Here is a 15457-nt window from a genome sequence, read left to right on the forward strand (position 1 = left end):
TTACATGTTGAGGAAGACTGTGAGCGTTTTATTTTCCTTTAAACTCCATTTGCTTGAAAGCTACGTGTGCTCCACCTGGGCAGACATCATCCCTGCCATTTCCAAAGCACTTTGAGTTAGATTTAGCCTAGTCCAAATCCATCTCTAGTAAAACTACTACTCAGAAAATCCTCGATTTACAAGAACATTGTCTTCCTATATAAAAATTTTTAACAAATATTACTCTCATTTTGTGTGAAAACCTCTTAAAAATAGCCTAAATAATTTCCAAATTATCATGGATTTTAAATGTAATTTTCAAATTACTGAGGTCACCTCTAGTAAATTTGATAAACATATTTAGTAAAATCAATTCTGTGTATAGACGAGCGAACACGAAATGCGGTACAGAAAACCAGATTCTGTATTATATATTATATAAAAGTATTCTCTTAATAAATAACTCTCTTAACATGTAACTTCTACATGCATTTTATTTCTTTGGATGAATTGAAATGACTCAAGATTGAAGAACCTTGTACGATGTAAAAATGGATTCAAATAGCCAATTTTATGTTGTACCTAATAATACTTACTTGGTTCAGAATGTTTCTTTTTTGGCTGCGACGCTAGAGAGTTCTGCATGCTCAAATCAGACAAACTACACGACCTGCGCAAGCTCAACTCTGCACTCGAGGTGTCCTCTACATATAATGCTGTAAAACCATGCAAAAAGCCCAATGGTAGTGAATGAAAACCAAAATAGTAAGTAAACAAAAATTGGTAAAATAAATTGGGAATACATAGATGCGTGCAAAATGGTAAGTTTAAAATGCAACCATGCAGTATCAGCCGTTTATTATGTAAAAAGTTAAAAAAAGGTGTAGAAAGTTGTAGGAACAAAACATATTTTTTGTTACACATTTTACGCACAAAGTGTTCAGCTTAAATAAGACTAAGTGGTAAAATGCGTACTTGATTTTGTAGCTACAATAAAAAAAAACAAAATGATAGTAAGTAATAATATTTATTTTTAATCACTTTGCAGACATAAATATCTAAAAAGCTATATACATACAGCGACAATATAAATTCATAGACATGCTTAAATTAAGCTGTTTTTAATATTCAGAAAGTAGTATTAAATGTATAAAGAGAGATTGACAGCGAGGAATTAGTGATAAATTTCTTCTATGAATATTATTTTAGTGCTTAGTTCGGTTGGATATTTTTAGTTGTGAATTTCTCACACTATTATCATTTCATTTCTTCTATGTTGATAGCGGGTATAAAAAAGGGTAAAATTCTGCTAGTGTATGACTTTTTTATACCTTCTCCCTCGCTATCTTCCTTTCTTTTAGTGGAACTTTTTCCCGAGGACTGTTACGAGTTTGAAGGGGACCAGGCATGAGGCAGCCCAGCAACTAAGGATCCTGAGGCAGGGCAATTTTTGATAAAAATATGTTAATACTCTTAATTAATAATGTGGTAATTATTTTCTTGCAATTCACTTGCAAGTTAAGTTTTTTAAAAGAAAATCACCATGACTAAAAGAATAATTTGATTAATAAGAACCCTTGTTAACATGGAAATTTTTTGAAAAGAGTCATTGGAGAAACCCGGTTCTGATATTCATTTTATACAATTATTAACAATCTTAAATCAATCGTTTATAAAGCATGGCCTGCTACGTAAAGGCGAATTTTGGCAGAATGCCAGTCAATTCTCCACGAAGTTTTTCGAAATGTTAGGAAGAGTTCGAAAAGGGATTTTATGATTGCTTATAGGAAAGCGAACAACATTTTCAACAACTTATCAGATAATTCGTAAGCAGATCCCATGTCTTTCATTATAGCAACTTCTCTTCCACAAATAATTTTTTTTTGTTGTAGTACAATAATTAATAAATAGAAAATCAATGGTTTAAACTTATTATTATTCTTCCGTTATATTTTCTTCCCGTTAATAGTGTTAATCAAAGATCTTAAGGTTTAACCCAGTCTTCTAATAATCTGTACTTCAAGGAGATCCAATGCAATAATTTTTTTTAAAACACTAACCTGAAAAGCAAAATCTCAATGCAGGCAAGTTTAGTTGTCTCTGCAACTTTGAAACGCGATTATTTGGAAATCTCTGGACAAAAAGCAACAAAGAAGGATACCACTGAAAAGCAAACTGAACGATTTACCACTTAATCCCTATTCCTATTTAAGTTTGTAAGCGTGACATCTACCCGACCTAGGAGGGTTGAATCAAGAAGGCTCAAAATATTGATTTATAGTATTAAAGATTTAATTTCATAATTCTTCTAAATACGTGAATAAGTCTATTTTCTTCTTGTTTTCAATAATTGAGCATATGAGATAGTATTTTGTAAATTGATTTCTACTAACAGTAACGTAATATCCAACAAAATAAGTAACTCTTTATAGTGTCCCCCTTACAAATAAAATTGACGAACCTTACCAATTTTTTATATTTTTAACTGTAAGAAAGAAATTAATGATTAATAGAGGTTTTCAAACTGACAACCGATATAACTAATTATTATTTTAAAATTTACAGCAGCAAATTGGATTATCGGTTGTACCTAACGGACCTGGAGTTTGATGGACCCAGATAGCACAGGATGTCCAATGGACATGCAAAATTAGTCCAATCACTATCCATCATGTCCAAATACAAAAAATGGATGGATAGGCAATTTTGGACATCCAATAGATTACTGGTTTAGAACATTCCTATTACTGTCCTAAGTTGGAAATACACAAATTTATAAAAAAGTAATAAAATAAATACTTTTGCAAGGGTTGATGTACTTCAAATTATTTTTAAACAACGATTAAAGGCTTTTGACACAACTACTTTTTAGTAAACATGTTGAAGGTTTAAATTAGAAAAATCAAATAAACCCATGATTTATTTTACTATTAGATTAAATTCTGGCCTCAACCATGAATTATGGCGTTTAATTGATTTATATTGTTGTTGTTGTTAGTGTTAGTGAAACAGAACTGAATGTACAAGTATAAATAAGAGTTTCGCTAATGTTTGAAACATTTCCACTATTATTAAATAATAGCTAGTATTATTACAATATACAGGGTGTCTCACGACGAATAGACGCGATCGATATTTCGGAAACTAATTTTTCAAAAATTTTGAAAATTTGGCAACATGGCACTGTCGAGGGGGGCTACACAACTAAAATATTTTGACAGTTGTGACGTTTCCGGTTATACCGGAAGTAGGTGTCAACTTCGTTATTTTAAATGGAACACCCTGTATATTTTTACTTTTTTGGCTTTTACGTGAAATTCTAAGTATATTTTGTGTATAATGTCCTATACCTAAGTGTAACCGTTTTTGACATATTTTTAATTTCATGTGAAAAACTATGTTTATAAGCCCTAACATAATTACCGATTACTCCCTTTTAGTAGCCTTTATTTATTGGTTAGTTTTGGTTTTATTTTAGAGGAAGGACCACTTTAAAAGACTATTTTAAAATTTGGCTAAAAAAAAGATACAGGGTGGTCAAAAACTAGCATTAAAAATTAAAATGAAAAAATCATTAAAAGTCAATTTTTTTAAATGGAAACCCCCTATTTTTATATTTTTTTCATAAAGATAATTAAAAATAAGGTTAACTTTGTATAAGGTTATCTAGTCCAAAAATTGATAGTTTCCGAAATATTGGCAGTTTAAATTTGGCCTAATATTAAAAGCCGTATAATAACACGGCTCAAGGATTGTTGATTAGTTGGGCATGACGGTTGTCATAGTAACCGCTAGAAGCGGCAGTAAGATAATGGATTATAACAGAAATGTACACTTTTTAATTAAATTACACTTTTACGAAGAAAACTTAAATAGCAAGTAACTTATAAATTTAATGCATATAATCCATTGTCTTACTGCCGCTTCTAGCGGTTACTATGACAACCGTCATGCCCAACTAATCAACAATCCTTGAGCCGTGTTATTATACGGCTTTTAATATTAGGCCAAATTTAAACTGCCAATATTTCGGAAACTATCAATTTTTGGACTAGATAACCTTATACAAAGTTAACCTTATTTTTAATTATCTTTATGAAAAAAATATAAAAATAGGGGGTTTCCATTTAAAAAAATTGACTTTTAATGATTTTTTCATTTTAATTTTTAATGCTAGTTCTTGACCACCCTGTATCTTTTTTTTAGCCAAATTTTAAAATAGTCTTTTAAAGTGGTCCTTCCTCTAAAATAAAACCAAAACTAACCAATAAATAAAAGCTACTAAAAGGGAGTAATCGGTAATTATGTTAGGGCTTATAAACATAGTTTTTCACATGAAATTAAAAATATGTCAAAAACGGTTACACTTAGGTATAGGACATTATACACAAAATATACTTAGAATTTCACGTAAAAGGCAAAAAAGTAAAAATATACAGGATGTTCCATTTAAAATAACGAAGTTGACACCTACTTCCGGTATAACCGGAAACGTCACAACTGTCAAAATATTTTAGTTGTGTAGCCCCCCTCGACAGTGCCATGTTGCCAAATTTTCAAAATTTTTGAAAAATTAGTTTTCGAAATATCGATCGCGTCTATTCGTCGTGAGACACCCTGTATATTATAATGAGGGGTCATACGCTTTTATAATAAACCGGCAAATATCAGACCATTGCTTCATGTCATATGTTAAATGTCACTTGGAAACTTCATTTATATTATTGATTACAACTCCGTTATATTATTGATTATTCGCTGGACATTGTCAATTTGCAAATGATATTGTTAAAAACATCTTTCGGCTTTGTTTTACTGACTATTACTCCTGAACGTATTATTTATCTATGGACAATTTATTTCTTGATGGTTAGATTAACTCCTAAAAGTAAATTATTGTGTGTTCAGTGATTATTGGGCTTATATAGTCATTGAATTTCCATTGCATCTGCATTATCTACAAAAGGTAAAACAAAATAATAGTCACTTATATTACCAAAAATTAAGCAATTTCATTACCGAAAAGCTAGAGAAACTATTCACTCAAAATGTTGTGAACATTCGAACACTGCTTTACGCAGTTTTGTTTATTTAGAAAAGCCTTCTAGTAGTGATGGTAGTACTAATTAATGTCTCTAATGGAATATTACATGCCAGCAGTAGTAGCTGTAGTAGCAGTGGGGATAGTCTTGGAGATAATGGTGTTGAAAGTAAAATTCAAGGGGAAATGTACCGCTTGTACATATTGCTATGTTAATTTTTTTAGTGAAATAATTGTAATTAATTTACATTTTGCAATTTAAGGTGTTTAAAATATATTGAAAATTTGACACTTGAGATAATGACATAGACAATGAGATCCTCAGCTTAAAAACTCAAACTCAGAATCGGATGTGAAATGTTTATAAGATACGAAATTTTAAACCACTTATGTTAATATGAATTTTTTGTCTTATTTTTATATGAGGATTATTTGCTCCTTAAAGTTTTACTACAGAAAACTGAATCATAGACCATATTATTAAAAAAAAATTAATAATATTATTCTGCTTTTTTGTTGATACTGGAAAAAAATTGTTACTTTCTAAGTTTGATAATATAATTAAACGTTTTTGCTTTAGTTTATTTTTGTTATCACAAAGCTATTATACTTTAGCTTTTGTTGTGTAGCCATGATTGTACAAAATAGGTTATACTATGTCTGCCTAAAAACATGTCAAGCTGGACTGTTGTTCAGTTTATTGAAACATAGTCTGTGCAAGCTATCCCTAGCAAATTGTTGAAATCTGGAAACCAGTGTTGTTTCCAATGACAAGGCAGAGACTAATTCTTAAAGCAAAAAATTGAAGTTCACCTGATCCAAACTTGCCTAATACAATATTAGAATATTTTAAAAATTAACGATTTATTTATGCTCTGAAACCAGTCAATATCTAAATGAAATTTGAAGGGTTTTAAGAGGTAGTCATCGCGCGTTTTTTGACATGCAATTAAAAATTGTATGTTTACCATTGGCGCGCATACGAGTAATGATCTCAGTTTCTTAAGGAAAAAAATAGTACGCCACCGAGATATTTCAAATTAAAAATAATTTTTTTAATTCCTCGTTCAATTTGTGACAAAAAACCTCTCTTATCTTTTTTTCGTATGTGACGCCGTTTTTATGCAAAAAAAATCTTGACGCGTATTTTTAATTTCTTTAATACATGAGACATGATTTAATGTATTGTAAATCGTAGGGGATACATGATCGTTTAAATAGGAAAGAAGTTGTGAATTTTAGTGCTCAAAGTAACAAAGATCTAATAATAGTTTTTTTTAAATATTTTTAGTTTTTATGGGGATCAAATGAGAAATAAGGAATAAATATGTTTTGGTTATATATGCTTTTTAACACGAAAACCTATTTAAGAAAATTTTCTTAGTTTTGGACCCATTAAGAAAATGTGTCCAAAATTAGTTCAAATAAGTGTCTATAATGGGACAAATAATGGATTCCAAATGGACGTCCAAGATTGTATCGTTCGACTGTCCATTGGATATCATTTGGATCATTTTTGGATGGGACAGCCATTGGATATCCAATGGCTTAACGGGTATTATCTGGTATAACCTCTCATGCCTGGATTAATTAAGAATTTACAGGTTTAATTAAGAATTACAGTTATATTATCCTTTCCTTTAAGTATTGATGAAATTGAAACACTGAACTAGCGACTCAACCATTTGAAACAGGATCTCACAATTACCGGCCTGCTAAGTCTTACTTCTTTTAATACCCTTTGCAGGTTTTTTTACGATTTAATTCGATTACGTGACCCCATGATATCCCATTAATTAACCTGGTATACTAAAAATTCAGCTATGACAGTATTCATTCCTAGTTATAATTGCCATCAACTATTTTGCAGTTACACTAAGGCTGGAAATGACCTTAGGAACCCTTTCACAATGTGTTTTAAAAAGCTCCTAAAGGCTATTAGAATTACGAATGCCTTGGTTTTCAGGGAGCATAGGCTTTTTATATTTGAAACCCTAATTTAACATAAAAACAATAAAGGTTCTTTTGGGAGGCATATAGTGATAATATTAGACAAATAAATATGCTCGTCCCAGCTTATCATAGAATAAAAACGTGAGGATATCACAAGCTATTAAACTTCTTTAACACTTAGTTTTTGCAGTCTCATATACAGTGAAAAACATACTTCCTGAACACGAAAAACATTTAAAAACTAATTCATGCGTATCTAACGGTCTATCACAACAATCAGCCATAAAGGCGTACACAACAGCGAGATTCACTGTCACCTTCATCTGTTTTAATTTTTCTATCCTGCGATATCGTTTCTCTTCCATCTATTCTAGTATTCAGATTATTTCCGTTGCTACGCTCATAATTTAGTCTGCGCTCCACAAAACACGGCAAACTCAAATTCCTCCGTCTAAATTTCATGGGAGTTGCCTGCAGTTTTGTCAAGTCGTTATAGTAACTCTGAGACGTCGTCAGACTTTCGTACATTGAGGACAAAGCTTTGACTTTACTCTTCGATACGTTTTTCTTGTATATATCTACGAGATTGTTGATTTTTTGAATTTTTCGTTGTATTTCGTTTAAGATTTTTATGTTATGGAGGGCGGTCGCTATCTTGTCCTGCGGGGAAAGCTTGCATTCGATGTTTTCTTGCTAAAAAAAAGACAATTATAGAGCAAAATTATATTAACGTACTGTCTGTAAAAATAGATGAAATCTTCTTCTAACGTTAACTTTTTTTAGGTTTAGATAATGTATAGTTAAAATTACATGCAATTATTGATAAATGATAAATACCTCACTATAAGTTTCTTTGATTTCAATCTGCTTTTTCAGAACTTTCTCAACTTGCTGAGCTGTATTTTTACTAAGAGAAGCATTCTTATTCCACAAATTAAATTCTAAACTATCAAATAAATTTTTGGTTGACTCGGTATCAGAAGACAACTGGCTCGGATTATTTAGATTGACGTCTAAAGAATCGAGATCCATTCGGGACGGAGGCGATTTTTTGTCCAAACTGTCGTACAGTTCAGTTAAAATTGTGTTTTGCTGATCGGTTTTTTGGAAGTAATCCCTGGAGATACTAAAAATGATAATAGTTGTTTTACAGGCAGATGAAATTAAAAGTGGGTTTAATCATAATATATACATCAGTTGGCCACTAGTTTATTTCTGATGTTGAGGCTTTTATAAACATCAGATTAGGAAATTTCCATTAAAGTTGGCTTTTAATTAGTGTGGCTAAATTATTACATATAAAGTACAGTATAGATATAAAACAGTTGTTGGCTCAATGACCTATTTCTATTTAACATTAAACTTACTTTTCTGTCACGTTTCCACACTTAAAACTGCTTTTTACTAAGCTTGAACTCGCCTCAACATCCATATCGACATTTTTCTCTTTGAAGCATAACTCTATGGTGTTCTCTCCCGTGAGTACCAACTCTTGGAATTCCCTTTTATGATTATTTAGTATCTTATTTCCTAAAAAATAACTGGGTTAGTAAAAAGAATATAACATCTGACATGTTTATTTGAAAAATATAATTTATTGCTTGAGGATCTCGGTACTTGTTGGAGATACCTTTTTTACCTCGGTACCTCTTTTGACCATAAAAAGCACTTTTGAAAAAATTTACTTAAAGCTCCAGGTTCTCATAAGGCGCAAGAAAATGACGTAGAAAAATCTACTGAAATACATCACTGGTCCAAATATGGCACCAAAATGGTACCAAAACTCAAAAGAGTAAAATACTAATTGTATTGAATTTAAGAAATATTTTATTTAATGATACTTACCCTCGCTTTGTCCACAATTATTCTTATAAAAATCTTCTTTTCTGATATATTCGTAAGTCGTTTTTCCTTTTCGATTTTTCGAGCTATGCCTCCTTACAGCTTTGGGAGGTTTATGTGTAATTTTCTCGCTGTTATTAAGTAGACCTTTTGCAAATAGATGCCTGTCTAAGCTTGAAGTTTCCTATAAATGATAATACATGAATATATCAACTGTATGATCAAATCAAATGGTTCTTTTATGTGTTCCAATATTAGCAAAACAATTCCCTTAAAGATTAAAGAAGTTGAAGTTGCAAAATTGAAAACACAAAGATACAAAGTACAAATATAAGATACATAAAAATATTGACCTAATTTAAAAAATTAGACAGCCTACAATGAATTGGTATCAGTTCCAAGAGAACCCTTAAATTTTAATAGCAATAGGGAGAAAATATCACGTTGCACCTAATTAGCATGTAGCACAATACAAGAGGTCATTACAGGTCATACAAAAATATCTCTAAATTATCTCTCGGTTTCTGTAACCCCATTAAGTGTTCGATTCTTAGCTTAAAAGCTATATATCTTAGAATCTTGCTTTAAATGTGCTTAATATAGTAAAGATGGAGAACCTAGTAAACATTATTGGAGGACTATACATAACTGCTGCTTATCCACAGCACCTATTCTTTTTATTGTTCTACGAAATAATAATTCAATCTAGGTTTATTTTCCTTGTTGAGATTTATGTACATACATTACATTTAATACTTAAGCAAAACCATCCTGCAAGTTGATGAGGTCACATCAACTTGCACCTGACAGTACTGAACACACAAACTAATACTTATATACGTGACACCAATGGCAGACAAAAAATATCCGTTAACTCTGAAAAGCAGTTGTGTAAGAATGAGACCAGGAGAGCAGAGGAACAGCAAAACCATTAGCAAGTAATTTCTCAGTTAAAAAATTATTGACTATGTAAAATGCCTTGGAAAAGTGTAAATACAATCCACTGTACTAGCATTCTCTAACAAGGCTCTCTCTCTCTCTCTGTTGCCGTCAACCTTACCCTTATACATAACACCCTTATAAATATGCAATATTTATTAACTGTAAAATAGCTTGTAATTGTGAATAGGTAATTGTTAAGCTTAAGATTATTAACTTTCCAGGAAGCTCGTAAACTTGCAAAATAAATGTAATAAAAGTAATTCCCAGATATCAGATATTTTTCTGAGCAACCTTTTTTTGGTAAACAAGCCTTTAATTAAGCCCGAATTAAACCACCAAGATCTATTTAGAGCTTTTTTAAAAACACAGAGTAGGTACAATCTTAGAAAAGAAATATAATAAGCAAATCAACTCTTTCTATTCCAGCCGCACGAAACCAAAATGTGGTGATATTTGTGCGTAAATATTAAAACCTCACTGCATTTTTACATTTAAAGCCGGAAATCTTGCTAGACTTTTTAAGATGGGCCACCCTATACAAGGTGAATCTGTAACTTGGAATGAATTCAGTAGTTCATATACGTTTTTTTCTCAAAAAAATCCTCGGATCCGTCGAATAGTATTTTTGATTGCTCTCTTCTTTGATAAAAACAATGTTATACAGTGTGTTCCAAAAATAAGATATGACGCCATCCACGTTTTTTTTTAATAGTAACTCTAATTTTTTATTGCGTTATACATAGCTGCAAAATTACAAGTTTATGATTAACCGTTTTCAAGATAATAAATTTTTTTTAATTTAATATAAATTATAAAATCTGTTTAATAATTTTTTAACAAATGTTTAAAATGTAGTTCATTTATTATTTAATATTTTCCTAAACGAACCTGAACATCGTTTTGAACATTTTCAACGATTTATGTAGCAATTAATATAGAGTGTGTCCTAAAATTTATGTATTTCACATATTATAATGTTATCGATGACTTTTTTAAAAATAGCTTTTATTGGTTATTTCTAAAAAGCATATCGACTTATACAAAACTGCAAATTTCATTTTTTTTTTACTTACAATTGCCAAGATAATTGAAAAACCTTGTTTAAAATAAACAAAAATTTTCTCAACTTTTCTTCCTTTTATAAGTGTTCAAAATGTAGCCTATTTGCTATTTGGCAATGTCCTAAACATACTTGAAATTTGTTTAGAACGTTTCTTATATCTTTTGGAAAAATTAATCTACACTTATGCCTTATTCTGGTTTCCAACTCTTCAATGTTTGCGGGCTTGGACACATAAACTTAAAAATCTAAAGCAGTTAGATCGGGAGATCTTGCTGGCCATTTCTCTTTTACAAATCCATCTGCCTGCAGATTTTGTGCAGAATTTTGTTAATTAACTTCTCCGTTCAGCATAACGTTTATTTTTATCAGTAAAGACAATATTTACGGTCTTAACAGTATAACGGTTAATCACATGAACTTGAAATATTGCAGCTATGTATAATTTAATGAGATCTTTAAAAATACGCAGTAGAAGTTTAGGGTTGCTATTTAAAAAAATCGTCGATGACGTCATGTCTTATGACACACGGTATAGCTTTATTTTAAACAAAGAAAAGCGCAACTAAAAATCATAATCGAAAAAAGTATATGAACTACTAAATTTATTTAAGGTACATACATACCCTGTATATTTAACGGTATGAGCAGCACATGGGCGCTAGCTCGTGTATGTGTTATCGGTTGTTTTTATAATCGCAGTTCAATTCGCGTTACTCTCATTTTTTGTTTACAATCTTTAAGTGGTAATAAAAATCTTTTAAATTTGAATTTTTGAATTTGTATATCACGCACTGTAATATATTTGAATTCAAGCTTTAATTACACATTTTTAATCTATTCCTGAAGGTGCCTATCAAGGTTACCGCAATACGCGTTGAGAGTTAAATAAGGTATTTTGGTAAGTTTTATTTATTTTATATTATCAATTTTGAAACGAGTCACAATTAAGTACATTTTAATGAAAAACAACCTGCTGTTGTTAAAACAGTTTTTCTCACCTGTACGTTATTCCTATTAGTATTCTTCTCAAAGTTAATCGTGGATAAAGTAAAACTATTGCCGCTATTCTTGTTAATGTATCCCTTTTCCTCAAAAATATCCAAATTCTGATCCGGTTTGTTATTGAGCACATTACAAAACTTACTTTTGTATTGCTTGTTCTTTTGAGCTAGACTTGGAATACACATGTCCATATTGTCATTTTTTAATTTTGAATTTTTCGAAGACTTAACGGGCATATTTTCTTTACTTGCTTTCATAGTTTTTACTTTGGAGGCACAGCTGCCTTCAACAAAAAACGCTACCTAAAAGAAAACAATATCTGAACAAAGATAATTCAAATAGGCTGAAATCCTATATAAGTAACAGAGTCAGTCGGTCTTTTGTAATGAAGCAATCTCGAACGAACACACATTGGGGGTTACCTCAGGGTTAAGTTCTAAGATTAATTTTTGTTGCTGAATGTTAATGATGTTGCAAATCATTTAACATCTTTTCCATTAATCACGGAATCTACAGTGCCGGCCAAAAGTAGAGAAACTTTTAATTTATTTTCTAATTTAATAATCTATTCAAAATTTTTGTTACACCATGTATTAAAAATGTTTATCTTAGCCTAAGCCATAAATTCATACCAAAACAGTTTGAATATTTATCACAGGAATGTAAATAGTAAACAATGTTTTTTTTACTTGAGGACATAAATAGAGAAACTTTTTGTATTAAATATTTTAAATTAAATAGGTCTCGTTTGAAGCAGTTCATTTTCGATTTTGAAGAAGCTTATTTAGTATTAAAATGCCTCGAGGTATAAATTTATTTAAACAAAAAAAAAAAATTATAATTGAGAAGCACAATGCGGGAGTGAAACAAGTAACAATCGCTAGAGAACTTGATCTTCATAAAAGTGTCATTTGTAAACAAATCAAATTGTGGCAAACTAGAGGCACTACTGCCAGCATCTCTAAGCCAGGTAGACCCAAAAAAACAACATCTGCAACTGACAAGCTAATTAGACGATGTTCTATAACACTTACATTGGACCTATGATCAATGGAAAAACGTTTTATGGTCAGATTCTATCAGACGATCAGAAAGTAAGTTCAATTTATTTGGGTCAGATGGTATGAGATGGGTTAGACGTCCCGAGAATGAAAAATTCAACCCAAAGTACACTATTCCCACAATCAAATATGGAGGCGGTAATGTATTGGTGTGGGGATGTTTTCCGGGCATGGCGTTGATCCACTGGTGAGAATAGATGGGATCATGAATAGCCAATATTATCTAAACATCTTAAGGAATAATATGCTTCCCTACGCCGAGGTTAATTTGCCGTTAATTTGGAAACTCCAGCATGATAACGACCCCAAGCACACTTCTAAAATTGTTAAAAATTTCCTAACCTCTCAACAAATTCAAGTTCTGAAGTGGCCAGCTGAAAGTCAAGATTTAAATCCCATCGAGAACTTGTGGGAGCACCTAGACAAAAAAGTTCGACAAAAAAATCCGAATAAGTTCCGAAATAAAGAGGAATTATTCCAAGTCCTAAAAGAAGTCTGGAGTGAAATTTCTGGAGATATACACAATCTTCTTGAATCTATGCCAAGACGGTGTAGTGAAGTTGTGAAGAATAACGGTTATACCACAAAGTATTAGTGTGCTTTTATCCACATCAACATAATTATGTCATAGTAAATAAAAAGTTTCTCCATTTTTGTCCTTAGAGAAAATAAATTTTGTTTGCATATTTTGTAATAAATTATTTGTTTTCAATTTTTTTTCTAACTATTTTCGTCACTACTAGATATAACCATAAACATTATTTACAATTACTTCGAATTAGTTTTAATAAGAAAAAAATAAAAATATTAAAAGTTTCTCCACTTTTGGCCGGCACTGTATGTTAGGGTACATCCAAAAATCCGGGCCGCTACTTTGGGGATATAACAAATACGTTTTCTTAAAATAAAAGTTTAAATGTATTTTTTTTCTAAACCGCAACAAGAAAGAAACCAACAATTTTTCCTACAAAAAGGAACTGTTTCAAAAAGTCGCTATTTTAAAAAGTAGCTGAAAATTATTTTTTCGTTTTCGGCGGGATTTAGTATTTGACACGTGTAACGTTATCAGTAAGTTGTGTAGGTATTTCGTAAATTTTAAATACTTTGTAAACATGAATTACTTAAAACAAGAAATGGCTAATATGCATTTGATGTACGGGTTCGCAAACTAAAATAGCACCGAAGCAAGATGCCTTTATGCCGATCGTTTTCCTAAAAGACGTCTGCCGGGAAAGAAATTGTTTCAGAAAATTCATTGATTCCTCTATTATTAAATGTATGAAACAGGATGTTTGAACTCAAAAGACGCGCATATTGGAAAACCAAACGTAGATCGTGAAACGATGATAAAGAACGTGTGTTTCAACGTGTTAAAGTAGAACCTGGTACTTTGCTTTAGCGGAAGACACAAATCACATAAGTCTAGCGAATTTTTAAGGTATGTGTGTTATACCTATCATTATTAAAGAGTTCAAGGTTTGCGTCCTGTGCGGTTATGCTTAAAGAATAGCATTTTGCAACTGACTATTGTAGAAGTGAGTAAAAAATCAGTAAAATGAGTAAAAACTTTACACCATTTATGTACTGTTCACCAATAAATCGGGATTTACGCGAAATTGTAAATAATTTAACTTCTACATTTATCAGTGGCAAATTGTAAATCATCATACAATTATGCAATCAAGACGGAAAATATTTGGAAACATCACTAAAGCAAATTTTTAGAAAATATTAACAAATCATGATCGTAATTTTAATATTCTGCACAATATTTCTATAACACATTGTCCAGTAAATGTATGACCTGGCGTTTTTCTTTTTTAATAGACAGAACTTATTTTGTGCTTATTATGCTACACTCCACTTGGCTGCCCCATTATACTTTTGTATTATTTTCTATTGGTTTCTCTCCCATACAACACTTGATCCATGTGTTCCTCTTTCTATTTATTTTTTCCTAATAGTTCAGTATATTGACGCTCCTTTCTTTTAATTTTTTTTTTGGCTTAGTAAGTGTATGTATAGTTGAGTAGAATAGCATTTGTTTACTAAAGTTTGCCATCCATGTACTATTAGGTTTAAGAATTAATTATTATAAATGTATTTTGTTTCATCCATAAAGGACCCTGATGAAAACGCATGATGAAGCAGCTAATGTGGATAATGCACGATGGTGGCGATATGATAATGATGGTTAAATGAAAATTAAAATGGATACGTTAAGTAGGTCCAGTACCGTGGTCAGCTAGATCTTCCGACCACAATCCATTGAACTTTTATTTGTAGAATGTTGAAAATTGTTAACTACACACCCTGCTGCTGAAGATATAAATGATCTTCGTGGGAGAATTTAAAATTAATTCAATCAGATTCGCAACATACCAGATATTTGCAAAAAAGTAAGGAGGTTTTTTTGGAAGACGTGAGAATAGTTGATAATATTGCGTTTATTCTATTAAATATTACATTTTTGATGATGTGAATTGTTTGTTGGATTGTTTTAGAGAGATTTGTTTATATTAGCCTTTTGTTGTTTTTTTTTGTTAGACTTTGTTCAATTGTCAGATTTGGTTC

The 15457-nt window shown here is 31.0% G+C and overlaps 1 protein-coding gene across 6 annotated transcripts in view; it reads right to left on the reverse strand.

Moving 5' to 3' along the window:
- LOC126738571 (uncharacterized) overlaps nucleotides 1-15457 on the reverse strand; it is a 263439-nt gene that overhangs the window by 18905 nt on the left and 229077 nt on the right. For all 6 annotated transcript variants that reach the window (XM_050443968.1, XM_050443967.1, XM_050443962.1 and 3 more), the window contains 5 exons: nucleotides 11819-12124; nucleotides 8819-8999; nucleotides 8341-8503; nucleotides 7811-8099; nucleotides 7291-7666 (listed from right to left, as the gene is read on the reverse strand). In XM_050443968.1, coding sequence (XP_050299925.1) covers nucleotides 7291-7666; nucleotides 7811-8099; nucleotides 8341-8503; nucleotides 8819-8999; nucleotides 11819-12124 — 1315 coding nt within the window. The remainder of the gene's footprint in view (nucleotides 1-7290; nucleotides 7667-7810; nucleotides 8100-8340; nucleotides 8504-8818; nucleotides 9000-11818; nucleotides 12125-15457) is intronic.

This window comes from Anthonomus grandis, chromosome 7, assembly GCF_022605725.1.
Source record: "Anthonomus grandis grandis chromosome 7, icAntGran1.3, whole genome shotgun sequence".
Lineage (NCBI taxonomy): Eukaryota > Metazoa > Arthropoda > Insecta > Coleoptera > Curculionidae > Anthonomus > Anthonomus grandis.